Raw genomic sequence first — 24938 nt, 5'->3', positions numbered from 1 at the left:
CTTGGTAAATTTCCCCTTTGTTTCCTGCTTGCTTTTCTTTCCGCAGGACCTTGTTTCTCCTTCCTAATCGATCTGGGATCTATCTCCTCCCTCTGCGATCCCCAATCAATCAATGTTTTGTTTTTATTCATGTCCTAATTTGCAAAGAGTGTTACAACGGGGAACCAAAACAAACCCACCCACCCATACGGCGACACCAGCAAAAATCACAAAAGAGGGCAAAATCAGGAAACGCGCGATGAGGAATTATTATAACGTTCTGAATGTCGGAAACCAGGAAAACCGAAACCGCGAACGGTCCGTTCTCCGATGAAGAAGTTTTTAAAGAAAAGTATGAGATTATAATATTTTCCAAAAAAAGAAAGAGAGAGGATGTTTTAAATATTCAATGTCTTTTGAGTGATTGTATTAGATCAGCAATAAGGACTCTGTAATCTCAAAACGTACAAATAAAATCTTGTAAAATCCACGCCGGGCTTTATTGAATGGTTCTTCGGTTGCTTTTTAGATTGAGGGAGAAAGTGTGGCGTAATGAAAATCACGTGTAGTTCACGGTTTACCAGTCCACACACTGTCTTGCCAGAGATAGAAAATATGCCACACAGATTATCAGTAAAGAACAAATGCTGGGCTTTATTGAATGGTTCTTTGGTTGCATTTTAGATTGAGGGAGAAAGTGTGGCGTAATGAAAATCATGTGCAGTTCATATTTTACCAGTCCACACACTGTCTTGCCAGAGATAGAAAATATGCCACACAGATTATCAGTAAAGATCAAATGCCGGGCTTTATTGAATGGTTCTTTGGTTGCATTTTAGATTGAGGGAGAAAGTGTGGCGTAATGAAAATCATGTGCAGTTCACATTTTACCAGTCCGCACACTGTCTTGCCAGAGATAGAAAATATGCCACACAGATTATCAGTAAAGATCAAATGCCGGGCTTTATTGAATGGTTCTTTGGTTGCATTTTAGATTGAGGGAGAAAGTGTGGCGTAATGAAAATCATGTGCAGTTCACATTTTACCAGTCCGCACACTGTCTTGCCAGAGATAGAAAATATGCCACACAGATTATCAGCTGTTGCACTCCAGAACAGGAAATAGTCCCTCTGACTTGAAACACACCACACATTGAGTGAAGGAACAATCCTTTTTATTAAAGCTTAGGAAAAAAGCCAGTAGAAATAAATGCTTGTAAAAATAGATAAGATTCCAAAAGCAATAAGACATTCAAAGGCAGTGTTGCAACTCAGAGTAAGCTTCACCTTGCTTCCAAACACCACCACACAAGAACTGTAGTTTTATAGTTTATTGTGGAAAAAATCCAAGTCAAAATAAAGAATAAGCATTGCAAAGTTCCAAAGATTTGGGTAAAATGCAGAATACAGTTCCAAAGATCTCTCTAGGTAAAAACAAGGTACAAGCAAAGACAATTGCCCCAAGAATCACAATGCAAGAAATCCCAAGCATGCTGCTTGCCAGCTAAAGTAATCCACGAAGCTTTCAGGCTAATAAGCTACATTGTACTGATGCTTTCCCTTAGTTTGCAAGAAGCCTAAATACCTTTCTTACATGAAAACATTATGCTCTCACCAACATGAAAGCATTGCGATGACTTTGCCCGAACTAGCTACCCGTCTGCCGGCCAGGCGAGAACTCCGCCTGACCCGCAAATCAAGATGAGCTTGCCAGGTCAGGTCACTGTCAAGGCTTTCTGTACTTTCAGTATCAGTGTGGGAAGGTTTTTTGGTTGCATTTTAGATTGAAGGAGAAAGTGTGGCATAATGAAAATCACGTGGGAAGGAGGCAATAGCCTTCCCACCTGTTCGCTATCTCCTTCATTAAAATTCTTTTCTTCTGAGAACCGATGTGTTGTTGACTCTCCACTGTTTGTGTGAGCCTCAGAAAAAGTCCTAGAAGCAGGCCCAGAGATCTGAGGCACAGAAAAAGAGCCAGGAATCTGAATCCCATCATCCTCATCATCAGGGAACATCTCTGCCACAACAGGCAGCAAGATAAAACAGTGTCCAAATGTAGCAATCAAAAGCAATGTCCAAAAAGCATGAAAATATATTCCAAGGCAATGTTAGTCCAGACAGGAATCAAACAAGAAGCAAGAACAGACCAGATGCTGCTAGTCACCTTGAAAGGCTAAAAAAATCCATGAAGACGAAACCACTTGAACAGGAATTCCATGAGGCTTGCACTTGGTTTCCAAACGATGCCTGATCTGACAAGATTTCCTACAGGCAAACCTTAAATCCCAAAAACTGGTTTCGTTTTCCTCCACTCTTTGACCTTAACTGGCGAATTCGTTTGGATCTACGTAAACATTGGGCTTCTTGTCGATTCTGGCTAATCTCCAGCCGCTGACTGTGCTTATCTGGCTCCTCATTAACTTTACCAGGTGTCAGACGGTTTTCCAAACTGGAATCTGGAGAGCTCACAGGAGGACGGAGTAAACCTTTTTCCCAAGGCCTGACAGAAGCATTCTCATGAGAATCCGCCCTTTGCACCGAAGCCTCTCTGTCAGTGTCTGCATGAAACTCATGGACCAAAGTGTCTCCATCTTGCACCTCAGAATCAGGCCCAGCATCCCCCACATCAGAAGCAACAGGGGACTGATTCCCCTCCTCATTACTCACATCAGACACAGAAACATCAGGAGACTGAAACACAATCACAGGTTCAAGCAGGTTCATGGTTTTTATTGAAGGCATTTGATATTTCATGGCATCTGGATTTTTACAGCAAGCTTTTGAAACTTTGTCATTATTCCTATGTTTGGACACTGTTTATCTTACTGCTTATTTGGCTTTTTGCTTTTGGGCTTTTACCAACTTTATATTTGTCTCTTTTATTGGCTCCAATTATTTTTCAAATTTATTTTTTATTTATTTATCATCTCAGGAGAAACCAGACATTTGTATTACATTTTTAACAAAACAAACAGACAAAACACAAAGTTTGCAAGCTTGGTAGTTGATTAAATGTCCTTTGACCAGTCTCTGTCCCCTTGGAGTGCCTCTGGTGTTGCTGCAAGAAGGTCCTCCATTGTGCATGTGGCAGGGCTCAGATTGCATTGCAGCAGGTGGTCAGTGGTTTGCTTTTCTCCACACTCGCATGTCGTGGATTCCACTTTGTGGCCCCATTTCTTGAGGTTGGCTCTGCATCACGTAGTGCCAAAGCGCAGTCTGTTCAGCGCCTTCCAAGTCGCCCAGTCTTCTGTGTGCCCAGGGGGGAGTCTCTCATTTGGTATCAGCCATGGGTTGAGGTTCTGGGGTTGAGCCTGCCGCTTTTGGACTCTCATTTGCTGAGGTGTTTCAGCGAGTGTCTCTGTAGATCTTAGAAAACTATTTCTTGATTTAAGTCGTTGACATGCTGGCTGATACCCAAATAAGGGATGGGCAGGAGATGTCTCTGCCTTGGTCCTTTCACTATTGGCTGCTACTTCCCGGTAGATGTCAGGTGGTGCAATACCGGCTAGAGAGTGTAATTTCTCCAGTGGTGTAGGCTGTGATAATGCGGCATGTCTCTTTAAGAGTCACATCCACTGTTTTAGTGTGGTGAGATGTGTTCCACACTGGGCATGCGTACTGAGCAGCAGAGTAACACAGCGCAAGGGCAGATGTCTTCACTGTGTCTGGTTGTGATCCCTAGGTTGTGCCAGTCAGCTTTCGTATGATGATGTTTCTAGCACCCACTTTTTGCTTGATGTTCAGGCAGTGCTTCTTGTAGGTCAGAGCACGGTCCAGAGTGACTCCCAGGGATTTGGGTGCGCTGCAATGCTCCAGTGGGATTCTTTCCCAGGTCATCCTCAGAGCTCGGGATGCTTGTCTGTTCTTAAGGTGAAAAGCACGTGCCTGTGTTTTAGATGGATTAGGGATCAGCTGGTTTTTTCTGTAATAAGCACTAAGAGCACCTAGAGCAGTGGTTCTCAACCTGGGGTCCCCAGATGTTTTTGGCCTACAACTCCCAGAAACCTCAGCCAGTTTATCTGGATTATTAGGATTTCTGGGAGTTGTAGGCCAAACACATCTGGGGACCCCAGGTTGAGAACCACTGACCTAGAGCTTCGGAGAGCTACCATCTCAAAGCTCGCTGCTTGAGCGATGATGGCACGATCATTAGCATAGATGAAACTCTCTGTCCCTTCTGGCAGTGGCTGGTCATTTGTGTAGATGTTGAACATGGATGGAGCAAGCACGCTCCCCTGAGGCAGGCCGTTCTTCTGTTTCCGCCATCTGCTTCTCTGGCCTTGGAACTCAACAAAAAAGCTCCTGTTTTGTAGCAGGTTTCCTATGAGGCAGGTGAGGTGGTAATCCTTTGTGATATTCTTCAAATAAAAATGACTCTTCTTTCATCCAAAATGTGGTGTAATTAATGATTAGAGCAGTGGTTCTCAACCTTCCTAATGCCGCAGACCCCTTAATACAGTTCCTCATGTTGTGGTGACCCCCAACCATAACATTATTTTTGTTGCTACTTCACAACTGTAATTTTGCTATTGTTATTAATCGTAATGTAAATATCTGATATGCAGGATGTCTTTTCATTCACTGGACCAAATTTGGCACAAATATCTGATACGTCCAAATTTGAATACTGGTAGAGTTGGAGGGGGTTTATTTTGTCATTTGGGAGTTGCAGTTGCTGGGATTTATAGTTCACCTACAATCAAAGAGCATTCTGAACTCCACCAAGGATGGAAATGAACCAAATTTGGCACACAGAACTCCCATGACCAATAGAAATTACTAGAAGGGTTCGGTGGGCTTTGACCTTGAGTTTGGGAGTTGTAGTTCACCTACATCCAGAGAGTACTGTGGATTTGGACAATAACAGATCTGGACCAAACTTGGTATGAATGCTCAATATGCCCAAATGTGATCACTGGTGGAGTTTGGATAAAATAGACCTTGACATTTGGGAGTTGTCGTTGCTGGGATGTATAGTTCACCTACAATCAAAGAACATTCTGAACCCCACCAACAATAGAATTGGGCCAAACTTGACACACAAGACCCCCATGACCAACATAAAACACTGTGTTTTCTAATGGTCTTTGGTGACCCCTCTGACACCCCCTGGTGACCCCCCCCCCCCAGGGGTCCCAACCCCCAGGTTGTGAATCACTGGATTAGAGGGTCCTGTTCCTACTCTGGGGTGCAACAGACCAAACTATTGCCATCTTGAAACTCAACTTGAAACTCATTAACATCCCTCCCCACATCCAAAACACCTTGATCCTGGAACACAATCCCAGGCTGAGCTCCAGCAGTAAGTTCGTTGTGAGAAGAAGCTCTGTGAGAGTGAAGCTGTTTATCTGCTTGAGAAAGAAGCCCAGCGTGGAAGCAAAGAAGGAAGTATAAAGAGGTTTGTTTGTGTTATGGAGAAAAGAAAAGGCTCTTAAGGAAGATATAGTATTGGTCTATGTTTTTGTTCTTTTTATCACTGGGCTACTGATGCTGCTCCAGCAAAGGATCACCGCCTTCCCTCTCTCCTGAGGAATCTGTACAAGGACCAAGGAGCAACAGTCAGAACTGACCACGGAACAGGAGACGGGTTCAAGATTGGGAAAGGCGTGCGGCAAGGCTGCATCCTCTCACCCAACCTTTTTAACGTGTATGCAGAACACATCATGCGAGGATGTGCGGGGCTTGAGGAATGCAAAGCTGGGGTGAAAATGGCTGGAAGAAACATTAACAACCTCAGATATGCAGATGACACCACTCTGATGGCCGAAAGCGAGGAGGAGCTGAGGAGCCTTCTAATCAAGGTGAAAGAAGAAAGCGCAAAAGCCGGATTGCAGCTAAACGTCAAAAAACCCAAGATTATGGCAACAAGAATGATTGACAACTGTGAAATAGAGGGAGAAAATGTGGAGGCCGTGACAGGGTTTGTATTTCTAGGCGCAAAGATGAGTGTGGCCAGGAAATCAGAAGACGCTTCCTTCTTGGGAGGAGAGCAATGTCCAGTCTCAATCAAATAGTAAAGAGTAGAGACATCAGACTGGCAACCAAGATCCATTGCCTAGTCCAAGCCATGGTCTTCCCTGTAGTCACCTACGGATGTGAGAGCTGGACCTTCGGGAAGGCTGAGCGAAGGAAGAGAGATGCTTTTGAGCTGTGGTGTTGGAGGAAAGTCCTGAGAGTGCCTTGGACTGCGAGAAGATCCAACCAGTCCATCCTCCAGGAAAGAAAGCCTGACTGCTCGCTGGAGGGAAAGATACTAGAGACAAAGTTGAAGTCCTTTGGCCACATCATGAGAAAACAGGAAAGCCTAGAGAAGGGAATGATGCTGGGGAAAGTGGAAGGCAAAAGGAAGAGGGGCCGACCAAGGGCAAGATGGATGGAAGGCATCCTTGAAGTGACTGGACTGACCTTGAGGGAGCTGGGGGTGGTGACGGCCAACAGGGAGCTCTGGCGTGGGCTTGTCCATGAGGTCACAAAGAGTCGGAGACGACTGAACGAATGAACAACAACAACTGATGCTGGGTCACGCTGCTGCTGATAAGTACGTTTATGGGGAGGGTCTCCTTGCCCAACATAAACTGTGTTAATTCTACAGTGTGGATGCACCCCGTGTTCACCTTGCAGCCGTGTCCATACCGTTCTCGGTTCTTTCCGGTGTTGCAAAGGTACATAAATGTGCTTCCCCCCCCCCCCCCCCGCTTTTTGGAAACCTGGCTTGCCAATGGCAACCTCAGCCTTTCCTCTCCCACCTTTTTCTCACCTTTTTGGCAGGTGACCATAGCAACGGCCCACCTGTCCGCAAAACACAATCCGGAACAGTCCTGAAATAGCACCTGAGAGAGTGACACCTTTCAGTGGCCCCATGCGCACACACACCTGGCTTTCATGCAACACAATGGTTTTCAAAATGTTACACACACACACACACAATGACCTTCAGGCTATGTGACTAAGGAGTCTATGAAACAACACACACACACACACACACACATGTGTTATAGTATGTGTGTGTGCATAGAGTCTCATCTCCAAGATAAGTTTGTCCAGGTATCAGAATTGCATCTCCTGGGAGTTATAGTTTGGAGAGGCATCAACACTTTGGCAGACTCACACACGCAATAGGTGCCTGTGGTATATTGTGTGTGTGTGTAAGTTTGCAAATACACAGATACAGAAAACAGGGCTTGCAAAGGCAACCCATGCAATTTGCAATACAGCCCTTTGCAATAAGTGCTTATAATAGTTTGCAAACATATACAAGTCACACATATACAGGCCTAGCCTGGCAGACTCAAGGCAAAAGACCTTGTTAAACTACAACTCCCATTAGCACTGAGATGTGTAGAGTGAATGCAGCTAAACTGCCATGGCTCAATGATATTAACTCGTGGGAGTTGCAGTTTTGCAAGGTTTGAGGATTTCTCTGCCCTGCAGTGTTGGTGTCTTGTCAAACTACAACTCCCAGGATTCCATTAGCACTGAGGCATGTAGAACGAACACAGCTTGACATGAAGCAATGATATTAACTCACAGGAGTTGTAGTTTTACAAAGTCTGTGGACTTTTCTGCCATGCAATGTTGGTGTCTCATCAAACTACAACTTCCAGGACTTCATTAGCACTGAAGCATGAATAACCGAATGCAGCTTAATGGTATTATCTCATGGGAGTTGTAGTTTTACATGGTCTTAAACCTTATCTGCCAAATAATGTTGGGGTCTTGTCAAACTACAACTCCCAGGATTCAATAGGCATTTTCATTTGCATCCATTCTACAGTGTAGAATAGATGCACCATGCATATCTCGCCAAACTACAACTCTCAGGACCCTATAGCATTGGGCCATGGTGGTTCATGGGTCGTGGATGCAATGCAACCAGTGCTATGGAATGCAGGGACTTCCAGGAGTTGTAGTTTTACAAGGTCTGTGGTCTTCTCTGCAATATAATGTCAGTGCTTCACCAAACTACAACTCCCAGGACCCTATAGCATTGAGCCATGGTGGCTTATGGGGTGTGGATGCAGCGCAACCAGTGCTAGGGAATGCAAGGAATTGCGGGAGTTGTAGTTTTACAAGGTCTATGGACTTATCTGCAATATAATGTTGGTGCATTACCAAACTACAACTCCCAGGGCCCTATAGCATAGGGCCATGGTGGCTTATGAGTCGTGGATGCAATGCAACCAGTGCTATGGGATGCAAGGACTTGCGGGAGTTGCAGTTCTACAAGGTCTACGGACTTCTCTGCAATATAATGTTGGTGCTTCACCAAACTACAACTCCCAGGACCCCATAGCATTGAGCCATGGCGGCTTATGAGTCGTGGATGCAATGCAACCAGTGCTATGGGATGCAAGGACTTGTGGGAGTTGCAGTTCTACAAGGTCTATGGACTTCTCTGCAATATAATGTTGGTGCTTCACCAAACTACAACTCCCAGGGCCCTATAGCATAGGGCCATGGCGGCTTATGGGATGTGGATGCAACACAACCAGTGCTAGGGAGTGCAGGGACTTGCGGGAGTTATAGTTTTACAAGGTCTTTGGACTTCTCTGCAATATAATATTGGTGCTTTACCAAACTACAACTCCCATGGCGGCTTATGGGGTGTGGATGCAATGCAACCATTGCTATGGAGTGCTGGGACTTGTAGTTCGGGGAGGCGCCTTTGAGGGGAACTACAACTCCCAAGCTTTCCCTGCCCATAATACTCTAAATCTCTGCAAGCAATGCAAGCAGAAGCCCCGCCTCCCTTCTTCGCCTGCCGCCCTGGTGACAGCTCTCCCAACAGGGGTCTCCCTCCTCCGCGCCGCAGCCAATGGCCGGCGGGGGTGTGCGCCCAGGCCCCGCCCAGAGGCGCCGGGCAGCCAATGGCAGAGCAGGTGGGCGTGGCCGGTGCGGGGAAGGGCTGTCCCCAGCCCCACACGTGGCCGCCTTGCTGCAGGGCTTCCCGGCTGGAAGGAAGGAAGGAAAGCAGGCTGGTGAGCCATGGAGGAGCCGGGCAAGCCGGGAAAAGGCGCCCCACGACCCCAGAGGAGCCGCTCCCAGGTCAGAAGCCTCTCTTGGCACACTCTCCCAGGCACCCATTGCAAAAGGGGGACATGCACCCCTTGCAAAACTGCCCGGGGACCCCTTTTGAAAGCCCTGTTTGCTGTATTTTTGCATTTGCAAACTTATGGTGGGCACCTATTGCCAAGGACTGTATTGCAGGTTGCATAGGCTGCCTTTGCAAGCTCTGTTTTTTATATCTATTTGCAAACTTAGCATAGGCAGCTATTGCAAAGGATAATGTGTGTATTTGCAAACTATATATATATGTGTGTGTGTGATTGCAATCTGTAATATGCACCTATTGCAAAGGATGGTGTACACACATTGCCAATTGCATGGGGTGCCTTTTGCAGGCTATATATGTGTTTGTGTATACATATCTATGTTTGCAAACTATTATAAGCACTTATTGCAAAGGATAATGTGTGTATTTGCAAACTATATCTATATATATGTGTGTGTGTGTGATTGCAAACTGTAATATGCACCTATTGCAAAGGATGGTGTACACACATTGCCAATTGCATGGGGTGCCTTTTGCAGGCTATATATGTGTTTGTGTATACATATCTATGTTTGCAAACTATTTTAAGCACTTATTGCAAAGGATAATGTGTGTATTTGCAAACTATATAGATGTATATGATTGCAAACTAATATGCACCTATTGCAAAGGATGGTGTGCACACATTGCCAATTGCATGGGGTGCCTGTTGCAGGCTGTGTATATGTGTTTGTGTATACATATATATGTTTGCAAACTATAATAGGCACTAATTGCAAAGGTCTGTATTGCAAATTGCATGGGTTGCCTTTGCAAGTTCTATTTTTATATGTTTGCAAACTTACTATAAGCACCTATTGCATATATATATGCAAATATAGATATATGCAGATTGCATGGGCTGCCTTTGCAAGCTCTGTTTTTTGTATCAATTTGCAAACTTACCATAGGTAGCTATTGCAAAGGATAATGTATGTATTTGCAAACTATATATATATGATTGCAAACTGTAATATGCACCTATTGCAAAGGATGGTGTACACACATTGCTAATTTTGTAGACTATGTATATGTGTGACTTGTATACATATATATGTTTGCAAACTATAATAGACACTTATTGCAAAGGGCTGTATTGCAAATTGCATGGGCTGCCTTTGCAAGCTCTATTGTTTATATCTGTTTGCAAACTTACCATAGGCACTTATTGCGTGTGTGTGTGTTCTTGCAAACTATAATAGGCGTCTATTACAACGAACTGTGGGCACACATTGCCAATTGCATTGGGTGACTTCAAGCTATGTACCCTAGGTATGTGTCTCAGTGTGTATACATATATATGTTTGGAAAGCATAAGTCGCAGCTGTTGCAAAGGACTGTATTGCCAATTGCATGGGGGTGCCTTTGCGAGCTCTATTTTTATATCTCTGTCTTTGCAAACTTATCATCGCCACCTATTGCAAAGGATAATGTGATTTTGTAAGCTACAATATGCACATATTGCAAAGGATTGTATTGTGAATTACAAGAGATTCCTTGGCAAGCTCAGTTTTTATATCTATTTGCGAACCTATAGACACCTGTGAACATACATATGTTTGCAAACTAATATACACATATTGGGAAGGATATGCACATAATGCAAATTGCATGGGTGACTTGGCAAGATATGTGTGTGTGCATGTGTATATACACACACATATGCCAGTGACTTGCAAACTTGCACATGCTGCAAACTATATTGTCTGGGAGTTGCAAGGTCTAAAACAGGGCTTCCAAAGGCACCCAAGACAAAATTTGGGGGCATATTTTTCCTCTATATATTTGAAAACTATGATTAGGACTTAGTGTATTGCAAGTTGCATGAGGTGCAGCTACAAGTACTGTTTTGCCAACTATAACAGGCACATAATAAAAAGGATAATGTGCACACATGTATCATGTGCAAGCATTGCAAATTACAGAGGGTGACTCTATATATATGTTTGCAAACTATAATAGGCACATATTGCAAAGGATAATAATGTACACACATTGCCAATTACAAAGGGTGACTTTGCAAGGTATGTGTGTGTCATATATAGAATCATAGAATCAAAGAGTTGGACGAGACCTCCTGGGCCATCCAGTCCAACCCCATTCTGCCAAGAAGCAGGAATATTGCATTCAAAGCACCCCTGACAGATGGCCATCCAGCCTCTGTTTCAAAGCTTCCAAAGAAGGAGCCTCCACCACACTCGGGGGCAGAGAGTTCCACTGCTGAACAGCTCTCACAGTCAGGAAGTTCTTCCTCATGTTCAGATGGAATCTCCTCTCTTGTAGTTTGAAGCCATTGCTCCATTGCGTCCTAGTCTCCAGGGAAGCAGAAAACAAGCTTGCTCTCTCCTCCTCCCTGTGGCTTCCTCTCACATATTTATACATGGCTATCATGTCTCCTCTCAGCCTTCTCTTCTTCAGGCTAAACATGCCCAGCTCCTTAAGCCGCTCCTCATAGGGCTTGTTCTCCAGACCCTTGATCCTTTTAGTCACCCTCCTCTGGACACATTCCAGCTTGTCAACATCTCTCTGGAATTGTGGGGCCCAGAATTGGACACAATATTCCAGGTGTGGTCTAACCAAAGCAGAATAGAGCATGGGTAGCATGACTTCCTTAGATCTAGACACTATGCTCCTATTGATGCAGGCCAAAATCCCATTGGCTTTTTTTGCCGCCACATCACATTCCTGGCTCATGTTTAACTTGTTGTCCACGAGGACTCCAAGATCTTTTTTGCCAATATATATGTTGGCAAACCATAACAGGCACATATTGCAAAGGATGACGTGTATACTTTTATAATGTGCACACATTGCAAATTACTGAAGGTGTCTTTGCAACCTGTGTGTGTGTATATATACATACATATGTTTGCAAATTATAACAGGCACACATTGCAAAGGATAATGTGTGCACATTGCAAATTACAGAGGGTGCCTTTGTAAGCTGTGTATATGTATGTGTGTATAGATATACATATATATGTTCACAAACTATAAACAAGCACATATACAAAGGAAAATGCACAAATAGGTACTATGCACACATTGCAAATTGTTCAGGGTGCCTTTGCAAGCTGTGTATGTGTGTATAGATACATATATATGTTTGCAAACTATAACAGGCACATATGCAAATGATAATGGGCACACATTATAATATGCACACATTACAAAATTACAGAAGGTGCCTTTGCAAGCTGTGTATATGTATGTGTGTCTAGATATACATATATATGTTTGCAAACATTAGAGATTACAGAGGGTGCGTTTGCAAAGGATGTATATGTATGTGTGTATAGATATACATATATATGTTTGCAAACATTAGAGATTACAGAGGGTGCGTTTGCAAAGGATGTATATGTATGTGTGTATAGATATACATATATATGTTTGCGAACTATAACATGCACATATGCAAAGGATAATGTGCACACATTATAATATGCACACATTGCAAATTGCACAGGATGCTTTTGCAAGCTGTGTATATGTATGTGTGTATAGATATACATATATATGTTTGCACATATTACAAATCACAGAGGGTGCCTTTGCAAGCTGTGTATATTTACATGTGTATAGATATACATATATATGCTTGCAAACTATAACAGGCACATATGCAAAGGATAATGTGCACACATTACAAATTGCAGAGATTGCCTATGCAAGCTGTATGTGCATCCATATATTATACATACATCTATATGTTTGCTAACTATAAAAGGCACTAGGGGTTGCAAGTGCAAAAATGGATCTTCTAATGGCACCCTGCGCAATATTTTGGGGAGAACACTTGTGTCTCTGTTTGCAAACTGTACCTTCCAGGGACCATCATCCGTTTCCTTTGTTGTTGTTTTGGAGGGGATTATGCAAATATGGGGTGCCTTTCCTGATGGGCTATGTAGTCTATCCATTTTACGTGCTCTTCCTGACTCTTCTGCTCATTGCCTCCATCTGTTTGCCCAGCTCTTCCTTGGCACAGAAGGGAAGGAAGGAAGGAGGCAGAGAGAGAGAGAGAAGGCTGCAAGCTGGAGCCCTTTCTGCCAGAGGAATCCGGGTTCTCCTCCTCCTCCTCCGTGAATCCAAAATAACATTCCCTTTTCTCTTGCGCTGAAAGGCAATGGCAGCTCCCTGGTGAGGAATGTGCAGCAACTGGAGCCAGGAGAAGGAGGGCATCCGTGCGCCTGGTGGTGCGCTTGGTTGTGTTTATTTATGGGGCAGGTCAAAGGGGCGGGTCCCCTACTCCTGATGATAGTGACGATGATGCCAAGGTGGCTCCTTCTGCAACAAAGCCCATTATCGGAGACCCTCGCTGGGCAAATGCCTTTCTTGGCTTTGCAAAAGGAGAAAGAGAGGGCTTCCCGGGGCATTTCGGGCCCATTTCCCAGAACCGGAGGCGTTCAGAGCAAATAAACATCTTAGAACCCGGACCATCTGTTAGGAGGGTTTGCATTGGGCCTTCTTTCAAGACTAGCTGGCCTTTGAGGGTCCCTTTAAACTGGTCATCTGTCAAGATAGTTTGCATTGTGCTGTTGTAGATTTTTTGGGCAGTATGACCATGCTCTAGAAGCATTCTCTCCTGACGTTTTGCCTGTATCTCCTCAGAGGTTGGGAGGATGCTTGCCACAGATGCAGGCAAAACGTCAGGAGAGAATGCTTCTAGAACATGGCCATACTGCCCGAAAAACCTACAACAGCCCAATGATTCCAGCCATGAAAGCCTTCGACAATAATTTGCATGGTGTCTCCTTGCAGGTCAGGAGTCAGACTAGATGACCTTTGGTGGATCTCTTAAAGAAACACAAGATGGGCATCTGTTGGGAGGGTTTGCATTGTGTCTTCCTGTCTGGGAGAAAGAGGTTCGATGGCCCTTCGGGGTCTCTTTAAACAAAAGTTTGCATTGAGTTTTACTTCAGGGCAGAAGGGGGTCAGACTAGATGACCCCGGGGGGTCATTAAGTACAGGCAAGATGGGCATCTGTCGGGAGGGTTTGCATTGTGCAACTGCAGGACAGAAGGGGGTCAGTCTAGAGGCAAGATGGGCATCTGCAGTGCAGAAGGGGTCAGACTAGATGGACTTTGGGGGTCTCTAAGCAGAGGCAAAATGGGCATCTGTCAGGAGGGTTTGCATTGTGTCTGCAGGGCAGAAGGGGTCAGACTAGATTGCCTTTGGGGGTCTCTAAGCAGATGCAAGATGGGCATCTGTCAGGAGGTTTTGCCTTGTGCAATTGCAGGGCAGGAGGAGGTCAGACTAGATGGCCTCTGGGGGTCTCTAAGCAGGCAAGACGGGCATCTGTCAGGAGGGTTTGCATTGTGCACCTGCAGGGCAGAAGGGGTCAGACTAGATGGCCTTTGGGAGTCTAAGCAGAGGCAAGATGGGCATCTGTCAGGAGGGTTTGCATTGTGCACCTGCAGGGCAGAAGGATGTCAGACTAGATGGCCTTTGGGGGTCTCTTAAGCAGAGGCCAGATGGGCATCTCTCAGGAGGGTTTGCATTGTGCATCTGCAGGGCAGAAGGGGTCAGACTAGATGGCCTTTGGGGGTCTCTTAAGCAGTGGCAAGATGGGCATCTGTCAGGAGGGTTTGCATTGTGTCTGCAGGGCGGAAAGAGGTCAGACTAGATGGCCTTTGGGGGTCTCTAAGCAGAGGCAAGATGAGCATCTGTCAGGAGGGTTTGCATTGTGCACCTGCAGGGCAGAAGGCCAGACTAGATGGCCTTTGGGGGGTCTCTAAGCAGGGACAAGATGGGCATCTGTCAGGAGGGTTTGCATTGTGTTTCTGCAGGGCAGAAGGGGGTCAGACTAGATGGCCTTTGGGGGTCTCTAAGCAGAGGCAAGATGGGCATCTGTCAGGAGGGTTTGCATTGTGCAACTGCAGGGCAGAAGGCCAGACTAGATGGCCTTTGGGGGGTCTCTAAGCAGAGGCAAGATGGGCATCTGTCAGGAGGGTTTGCATTGTGCACCTGCAGGGCGGAAGGGGGTCAGACTAGATGGCCTTTGGGTTGATAGCCTGATCCTGTCTCTTGAATATCTCTAGAAATTCATCAGATTTAGTCCAGAGAAAAAATAAAGTCATCTAATCAAGAACCTTGTTGTTGTTGTTGTTGTGTTTATTTGTTTTTATGTGTATTTTCCCCATTCTTTCTCTCTCTTAAAGTGGTATCAGACTGCATTAATTCCTCACCCATCAAGGAAATGCCACCGCCATGCGCCATGCGCTAGACATCCCCCGAAGGCACATGGCACATTGTGTGTCATGGAGCCCACCGCATGCATGCGCCTTTTAGGACTCCATTCACAACATCCATTAGCCTTTTCCCCTCTGAACGACCCCCTGCAGCTATGCTTTGACCTCAATGGGACCCGATGGATGACCTTTGGGAGACCCATAAATACTTATTGGAGCATGAGCAATTGTAAGGGAAAGGAAGGAAGGGCCTCTGGAAAGAGAGTTTCCCCTCCAGCTGTAGGCCAGGCACTTTCTAAAAAATGCAAATCTCAGTGCCTCCGAAAAACTAAGGAAACAACAAAAACAGCAATAATAATAATAATAATAATAATAATAATAGGTTCTTTTCTTGCAGGGCTCAATGGATTGTCCCAACCTGGAAATAATAATAATAATAATAATAATAATAATAATAATAATAATAATAGGTTTCTCTCTTATAGGGTTCAATAGATTGTCCCAACTTGGAAATAATAACAATAACAATAATAATAGGTTTCTCTCGCAGAGTTCGTTGGATTTTCCCAACCTAGAAATAATAATAACAATAATAACAACAACAACAACACTAGGTTTTTCTCTTGCAGGGTTCAATGGATTGTCCCAACTTGGAAATAATAATAACAACAATAATAGCAACAACAACAACAACAACAATAATAATAGTAATAGTAATAATAGGTTTCTCTCTTGCAGGGTTCAATGGATTAACCCAACCTGGAAATAATAATAAAAATAATAATAATAATAATAGGTTTCTCTCTTGCAGGGTTCAATGGATTAACCCAACCTGGAAATAATAATAATAATAATAATAATAATAGGTTTCTCTCTTGCAGGGTTCAATGGATTGTCCCAACCTGAAAATAATAATAATAATAATAATAATAATAATAATAATAGGTTTCTCTCTTGCAGGGTTCAGTGGATTGTCCCAACCAGGAAATAATAATAATAATAATAATAATAATAATAATAATAGGTTTCTCTCTTGCAGGGTTCAATGGATTGTCCCAACCTGAAAATAATAATAATAATAATAATAATAATAATAATAATAGGTTTCTCTCTTGCAGGGTTCAATGGATTGTCCCAACCTGAAAATAATAATAATAATAATAATAATAGGTATCTCTCTTGCAGGGTTCAGTGGATTGTCCCAACCAGGAAATAATAACAACAACAATAATAGTAATAGTAATAATAATAATAATAATAATCGGTTTCTTTCTTGCAGGTTTCAATGGATTGTCGCAACTTGGAAATAATAATAATAATAATAGTAATAATAACAACAACAATAATAATAATAGGTATCTTTCTTGCAGTGTTCGGTGGATTGTCCCAACCTGGAAATAATAATATATCTTGTTCTGTTTCTAATAATAATAATAATAATAATAATAGGTTTCTGTCTTGCAGAATTCAATAGATTGTTGCAACCTGGAAACAATAATAATAATAGTAGTAATAATAATAGGTTTCTCTCTTGCAGGGTTCAGTGGATTGTCCCAACCTGGAAATAATAATAATAATAATAGGTCTCTGTCTTGCAGTGTTCAACAGATTGTCCCAACCTGGAAATAATAATAATAATAATAATAATAATAAGTAATAGTAATAATAATAATAGGCATCTCTCTTGCAAGGTTCAGTGGATTGTTCCAGCCTGGAAATAATAATAATAATAATAATAATAATAATAATAATAATAATAGGTATCTCTCTTGCAGGGTTTGGTGGATTGTCCCAACCTGTAAAAAACATCAACAACAATAATAATAGGTTTCTTTCTTGCAGGGTTCAATAGATCGTTGCAACCTGGAAATAATAATAATAGTAGTAATAACAATAATAATAAGTTTCTTTTTTGCAGGGTTCAATGGATTGTTACAACCTGGAAATAATAATACTAGTAGTAGTAATAATAATAATAGGTTTCTTTCTTGCAGGGATCGGTGGATTGTCCCAACCTGGAATTCGAATATGGAGACGCCGACTCCTTTGCGGCTGAACTTTCAGGTAAAACAAAGGCAGAAATATTATTTCTGTCCAAACTGCATTAACTCTGCAGTGTAGACGCAATTGCCATTGGGTTTCTCTTTCTACCCAAGACCATTGCTAATTCCTGGAAGCTTGCACAAGTCTCGTTTCTCTTTTTTCGTGGATGCATTTGTGCCAAATTAGAGCAACGGTAAATAGGTCGCCCATGCCCCCTCGGTGTCTCCTCTAGAGACAGGGATTCCTTTCCTTTTTGCTGCCACATCTGATCAATGCTCCGCCGAGATGTGTAGGCTTGAAGGCATATTTCCCCCCCAAACGCCTCTGCATTGTTCTTGTGAATAATGTCAATTTCATTGAAAGGTGGTGCGCAGCCCAGATGCGCTCTGCATTCAACCCGATGTCTGGGTCTGCTCTCGATCACTCGCTCAGGGTTTAGCATTGCCTTGTTGTTGTTAGCATTGCAATAATAATAATAATAATAATAATAATAATAATAATGTGTGTGTGTGTATGTTTAAGACCAAATAAGACCCCTCCTAAATAATACTAGCCCAGGGTTTTGCATTGCCATTATTATTATTATTAGTACTTATTATTATTATTATAAATGTTTAAAGCCAGATGGGACTCCCATTAAATGTCACTGGCCCAGGGTTTTGCATTGCCATTGTTGTTGTTGTTATTGTTTAAAGCCAGATGGAACTCCCATGAAATGTCACTAGCCCAGGGTTTTGCATTGCAATAACAATAATAACAATAATAATAGGTCAAAAGGTCAGCAGTTCAACTCCATGAAGTGAGTTCCCACTGTCAGCCCCAGCTTCTGCCAACCTAGAGGCTCGAAAACATGCAAATGTGAGTAGATCAATAGGTACCGCTCCGGCGGGAAGGTAACGGCGCTCCATGCAGTCATGCCGGCCACACGACCTTGGAGGTGTCTACGGACAATGCCGGCTCTTTGGCTTAGAAATGGAGATGAGCACTGTAAAGATTCAAGGGAGCTGAGGGATGATTTATTGTTGCCACCAATTTGAAAGGAACCAGTATTCAGGAGATTTTACCCCAGTTCCCAATTTTAAAAAGAACTGGCCGATTTGCAATGGAGGTTGCCGATTAGGAACCAAATTTACCATCAAGTTGGAAGGGAGGCTGTTCAATTGCACCTCCTTTATTAAGAAAGTAATAACTTAGTAGTAATTACACTGTATATACTGTAGCGTGACTGGAGAGAAGAATGTAGATTTATTTGGTTACTTTTCCCTACGTTTCTGCCACCATGTGAGGTAAATTGTAATATTGTGAGAAATGGCACTTTGGACACAGAATAGACGGAGCTGAGGCAATCTTCAAATAAAAGTTAACAATTTTATTAAGTACACAGTGTGTGGTTGCAAGACGTAACTTTTCCTTGTTGCACTTGGAATAATACTTGTAACTTTAACAGTTCATTCTTTCAAGTAACACATTATCTTTCTGATGTAGAGCACTTGTTTCAGACAAAGTTTCCATACAGGGATGTTTCCCTTGTTTGATCCTCCCTAGAGCAAATACTAAGTAAACTATTCTTTAGCCTCTCCTTAGACTAAAAGAATACCAGCTCTGTTTCACTATTCGGCTGCACTAGCCTGAGAAACTTCCAATAACCAAACCCAGCTTCTCAAAGCCTCAAAGCTTTGCTTCACAAGTCACTCCGCCACCTTTCCTTTCCTTCTCTCCCAACTCCTAACTCCTCACTCCTCTGAACCTAACTCCTGACTGCTCACTCCTCTAAACCTAAACCCTGACTGATTTTTAACTGTCGTTTTTTCAAACTCTCCCCTCTAAGCTCCTCCCACTTCCCTCTCTCCTGCATCGGTCTCCATGGCAATGCACATGGAGGACTCCTCTGACTTAGGCCGCTCTAGCATTACTGCAGCCAATCTAAACACAAATACAGTTAAAATCATACAATTTATAATCAACTCCTGTACAAGCACCAATAACCGGAGTCGGACACGACTGGACTTAATGGCAAGGGAAACCTTTTCCTTTACTGATAATATACAATTAATAATAATGTGTATTTAAAACTAATCAGGACCCTCATTAAATAACAGCAGCCCAGATTTTGCATTGCCATAGTAGTAATAGCAACAATAATGTGTGTGTGTGTGTTTAAAACCAAATAGGACCTCCATTATATTTCACTAGCCCAGAGCGTAACTTAGTAATAATAATAATAATAATAATAATAATAATAAGTACTAGTAGTGTGCTTAAAGCCAAATAGGACCCCTTTGAGTGTTATCAGCCCAGGGTTCAACATCTACACAAATGACTAGCCACTGCCAGAAGGGACAGAGAGCTTAATCTATGCTGATGATCGTGCCATCACTGCTCAAGCAGGGAGCTTTGAGATGGTTGAACAGAAGCACTCAGAAGCTCTAGGTGCTCTTACTGCCTATTACAGGGAAAACCAGCTGATCCCCAATCCATCCAAAACACAGACACGTGCCTTTCATCTCAAGAACAGACAAGCATCCCGAGCTCTGGGGATTACTACCTGGGAAGGAATCCCACTGGGGCATTGCAGCGCACCCAAATACCTGGGAGGAGTCACTCTGGACCGTGCCCTGACCTACAAGAAGCACTGCCTGAACATCAAGCACAAAGTAGATGCTAGAAATATTGTACAAAAGCTGACTGGCACAACCTGGGGATCACAACCAGGCACAGTGAAGACATCTGCCCTTGTGCTGTGCTACTCTGCTGCTGAGTACGCATGCCCAGTGTGGAACACATCTCACCACACTAAAACAGTGGATGTGGCTCTTAATGAGACATGCCGCATTATCACGGGTGTTTGCACCCTACACCACTGGAGAAACTACACTGCTTAGCTGGTATTGCACCACCTGACATCCGCCAGGAAGTAGCAGCCAATAGTGAAAGGACCAAGGCAGAGACATCTCCAGCCCATCCCTTGTTTGGGTATCAGCCAGCATGTCAACGACTTAAATCAAGAAACAGTTTTCTAAGATCTACAGAGACACTCGCTGGAACACCCCAGCAAGCGAGAGTCCAAAAGTGGCAGGCTCAAACCCAGAATACTGGATGAGAGACTCCCTCCTGGGCACACAGAAGACTGGGCGACTTGGAAAGCGCTGAACAGACTGCTCTCTGGCACCACGAGATGCAGAGCCAACCTCAAGAAATGGTGCCACAAAGTGGAATCCTCGACATGCGAGTGTGGAGAAGAGCAAACCACTGACCACCTGCTGCAATGCAACCTCAGCCCTGCCACATGCACCATGGAAGACCTTCTTGCGGCAACACCAGAGGCACTCCAAGGGGCCAGATACTGGTCAAAGGGCATTTAAGAGAATTCCAAGTTTGCAAACTTTGTGTTTTTTAATCTGTTTGTTTGTTTTGTTCTGTTGGAAATGTAATACAATGGTCTGGTTGCTCCTGACACGATAAATATATCTTGTGTTTCAAATAATAATAATAATAATAATAATAATAATAATAATAATGTGTGTATTATAGATCACTAACTCATCTTTGCATTATTATTATTATTATTACTATTATTATTACGAAATGCAAAGAGACAGAATGGGGGACGATGAGGCCTGGCTCGAGAGCAGTACGTGTGAAAAAGATTTTGGAGTCCTCGTGGGGAACAAGTTAAACATGAGCCAGGAATGTGATGTGGCAGCAAAAAAAGCCAGTGGGATTTTGGCCTGCATCAAGAGGAGCCTAGTGTCTAGGTCCAGGGAAGTCATGCTCCCCATGCTCTATTCCGCTTTGGTTAGACCACACCTGGAATATTGTGTCCAATTCTGGGCACCACAATTGGAGATATTGACAAATTGGAATGTGTCCAGAGGAGGGCGACTAAAATGATAAAAGGTCTGGAGAACAAGCCCTATGAGGAGCGGCTTGAGGAGCTGGGCATGTTTAGCCTGAAGAAGAGAAGGCTGAGAGGAGATATGATGAGAGCCATGTATAAATATGTGAGAGGAAGGGAGGAGGGAGCAGATCAGGGGTCTGGAGAACAAGCCCTATGAGGAGCGGCTTGAGGAGCTGGGCATGTTTAGCCTGAAGAAGAGAAGGCTGAGAGGAGATATGATGAGAGCCATGTATAAATATGTGAGAGGAAGGGAGGAGGGAGCAGATCAGGGGTCTGGAGAACAAGCCCTATGAGGAGCGGCTTGAGGAGCTGGGCATGTTTAGCCTGAAGAAGAGAAGGCTGAGAGGAGATATGATGAGAGCCATGTATAAATATATGAGAGGAAGGGAGGAGGGGGCAGATCAGGGGTCTGGAGAACAAGCCCTATGAGGAGCGGCTTGAGGAGCTGGGCATGTTTATCCTGAAGAAGAGAAGGCTGAGAGGAGATATGATAGCCATGTATAAATATGTGAGAGGAAGGGAGGAGGGAGCAGATCAGGGGTCTGGAGAACAAGCCCTATGAGGAGCGGCTTAAGGAGCTGGGCATGTTTAGCCTGAAGAAGAGAAGGCTGAGAGGAGATATGATGAGAGCCATGTATAAATATGTGAGAGGAAGCCACAGGGAGGAGGGAGCAGATCAGGGGTCTGGAGAACAAGCCCTATGAGGAGCGGCTTGAGGAGCTGGGCATGTTTAGCCTGAAGAAGAGAAGGCTGAGAGGAGATATGATGAGAGCCATGTATAAATATGTGAGAGGAAGCCACAGGGAGGAGGAGGGAGCAAGCTTGTTTTCTGCTTCCTTGGAGACTAGGACGCAATGGAACAATGGCTTCAAACTACAAGAGAGGAGATTCCATCTGAACACGAGGAAGAACTTCCTGACTGTGAGAGCCGTTCAGCAGTGGAACTCTCTGCCCCGGAGTGTGGTGGAGGCTCCTACTTTGGAGGCTTTTAAACAGAGGCTGGATGGCCATCTGTCAGGGGTGATTTGAATTCAATTTTCCTGCTTCTTGGCAGTATGGGGTTGGACTGGATGGCCCAGGAGGTCTCTTCCAACTCTTGGATTCTATGATTATTATTATTATTATTATTATTATTATATCTGTCGCACCCCAGTGTGTAATTATTTCAAAATAAGGAGCTGGTGGTAAGCCTTCCGCCCTTGCTATTAATAAAAACGTGGGAGTTTATTTGGAGCAAGGAAAGGAAATGCTATTTGCTGCATGCGGCGAAATATGCGTATCTATGCAAAAGAGACTTATTTAGGTCAAAATGAAAGGCTTTTTTACCTTTAGGGGGAATGTATGGCTTTTGCAAAAGAAAAAAGAAAGTGATTTTCCTCATTGGGAATGCAGACATTCGTGCATTGCTTTTGTCTGGGAAGGCATTAACCTGGCATGATGGGAGTTGTAGTTCGCCCACAACTTTGAGCATTTTGTACAATTAAAAAATCAACTTTTTTTAATAACCCGGGCACAGAAACAAGGATAATAATGTTATTTGTAAGCCACATTTTCTCTCTTTAAAATACACTTTTAGAACTTGACATTTGGGAGTTGTAGTTGCTGGGATTTATAGTTCACCTACAATCAAAAGAGCATTCTGAACGCCATCAACGATGCAGTTGAAGCAAACTTGGCACACAGAGTTCCCACAACTAACAGAAAACACTGGAAGGGTTTGGTGGGCATTGACCTTGAGACTGGGAGTTGTAGTTCACCTATATCCAGAGGAGCACTGTGGATTCATGCAATGATGGATCTGAACCAAACTTGGCACGAATACGCATATTGCCCAAACATGAACACTGGTGGAGTCTCGGGAAAATAGACCTTGACATTTGGGAGTTGTAGTTGCTGGGATTTATAGTTCACCTACAATCAAAGAGCATTCTGAACTCCACCAACAATGGAATTGAACCAAACTTGGCACACAGAACTCCCATGACCAACAAAAAATACTTGAAGGATTTGGGATGAATGAACAGTTATTTAGGAGAGATGTAGTTCACCTACCCCCAGAGAGCACTGTGAACCCAAATAACTATGGATCTGGCACAAATATGAGATACGCCCAAATTTGAATACTAGTGGGGTTGAGGGTGGGATTGATTTTGTCATTGGAGAGTTATAGTTGCTGGGATTTATAGTTCACATACAATCAAAGAGCCCCTTGAACTCCACCATTGATGGAAGTGAACCAAACTTGGCACACAGAACTCCCATGACGAAGTAAGATTCACCATATGTTTCCAGAAAGGAAGAGAAGGACAGGCAGAAACTCCAATGTTTGTGCCAAGTATGGTCCAGATCCATCATTGTTTGAGTCCTCAGAGCTCTCTGGATGTAGGTGAACTACAACTCTAAAACTTGGTTGCCTACCAAACCCTTCCAGTATTTTCTGCTGGTCATGGGAGTTCTGTGTGCCAATTCTGGTTGAATTCCATTGTGGTTGGAGTTCATAATGCTCTTTGATTGTAGGTGAACTATAAATCCCACTAACTATAACTCTCAAATGTCAAGGTCTATTTTCCCCAAAATCCACCAGTGTTCACATTTGGGCATACTAAGTATTCGTGCCAAATTTGGTCCAGATCCATCATTGTTTGATGTGTGGGTGTAGGTGAACTACAAATCCAAAACTCAAGGTCAATGCCCACCAAACCTTTCCCATATTTTCCGTTGGTCATGGGAGTTTTGTGTGCCAAGTTTGGTTCATTTCCATCCTTGGTGGAGTTCAAAATACTCTTTTGATTGTAGGTGAACTATAAATCCCAGCAACTACAACTCCCAAATGACAAAATCAATCCCTTCCGCAAACCTCATCAGTACTCACATTTGAGTGTATTGGGTATTTGTGCCAGATCCATAGTTGTTTGGGTTCTCTAGAGATAGGTGAACTACATCTCTCCTAAATAACAGCCCATTCCTCCCAAATCCCTCCAGTATTTTCTGTTTTTGTCCAGTGAATGCAAATAATTTACAACACCATAAAAATCTCCAGCAAGCATGCAAAGAATGAGGAAGTACTTCGTCAGTGTCACAAATGGACGGTGAAGCGACAGCTCCCCTGGTGGCCAGAATATCCTCGTGAAAAAGCTGGAATGTTAAATTGCCTCTGTGTCTGTCTATATATGTTGTGTGTGTTTGGCATTGAATGTTTGCCATGTATATGTACATTGTAATCCGCTCTGAGTCCCCTGCGAGGTGAGAAGGGCAGAATATAAATACTGTAAGTAAATAAATACATCCTGCATGTCAGATATTTACATTACCATTCATAACAATAGCAAAATAACAGGAAGTAGCAATGAAAATAATGTTCTGGTTGGGGGTCACCACCACATAGGAACTGTATTAAGGGTCACGGCATTAGGAAGGGTGAGAAACACTGATCTATAGTATTGGAATCCTTTTGTAAACTTAATTTTCCCCTTTTTTCCAGAGCTGTACAGCTACACCGAAGAACCCGAATTCGCTCTCAACCGGAAATGTTTTGAGGAGGATTTCCAAACACAAGGTCATTATGAACAATGGGATTTAAATGACTATATGTATTATACACATGTAAATAGATATATTATGGAACTAGCCACCCCTGCCACGCATTGCTGTGGCCCAGTCTGTGTATATGTGTTTTGTGTGTGTATATATTTGTGTTTATGTGTGTGTGTGTGTATATATATATATATGGGTGTGTA

The 24938-nt window shown here is 43.4% G+C and overlaps 1 protein-coding gene across 1 annotated transcript in view; it reads left to right on the top strand.

Annotated features, from left to right (window-relative positions):
* The first annotated feature begins 8894 nt into the window (after positions 1 to 8894).
* The window catches only part of STRIP2 (striatin interacting protein 2), a 53783-nt gene continuing 37739 nt past the window's right edge, over positions 8895 to 24938 (top strand). Inside the window, exons 1-3 of the mRNA XM_067469371.1 lie at positions 8895 to 9023; positions 17255 to 17324; positions 24683 to 24757. Of these exons, the coding sequence (XP_067325472.1) occupies positions 8964 to 9023; positions 17255 to 17324; positions 24683 to 24757 (205 nt within the window). The 5' untranslated portion in view covers positions 8895 to 8963. The remainder of the gene's footprint in view (positions 9024 to 17254; positions 17325 to 24682; positions 24758 to 24938) is intronic.

Source organism: Anolis sagrei, chromosome 5 (genome assembly GCF_037176765.1).
Source record: "Anolis sagrei isolate rAnoSag1 chromosome 5, rAnoSag1.mat, whole genome shotgun sequence".
NCBI classification, from domain to species: Eukaryota; Metazoa; Chordata; class Lepidosauria; order Squamata; family Dactyloidae; genus Anolis; species Anolis sagrei.
This window is presented reverse-complemented; position numbering and strand designations above follow the sequence as displayed.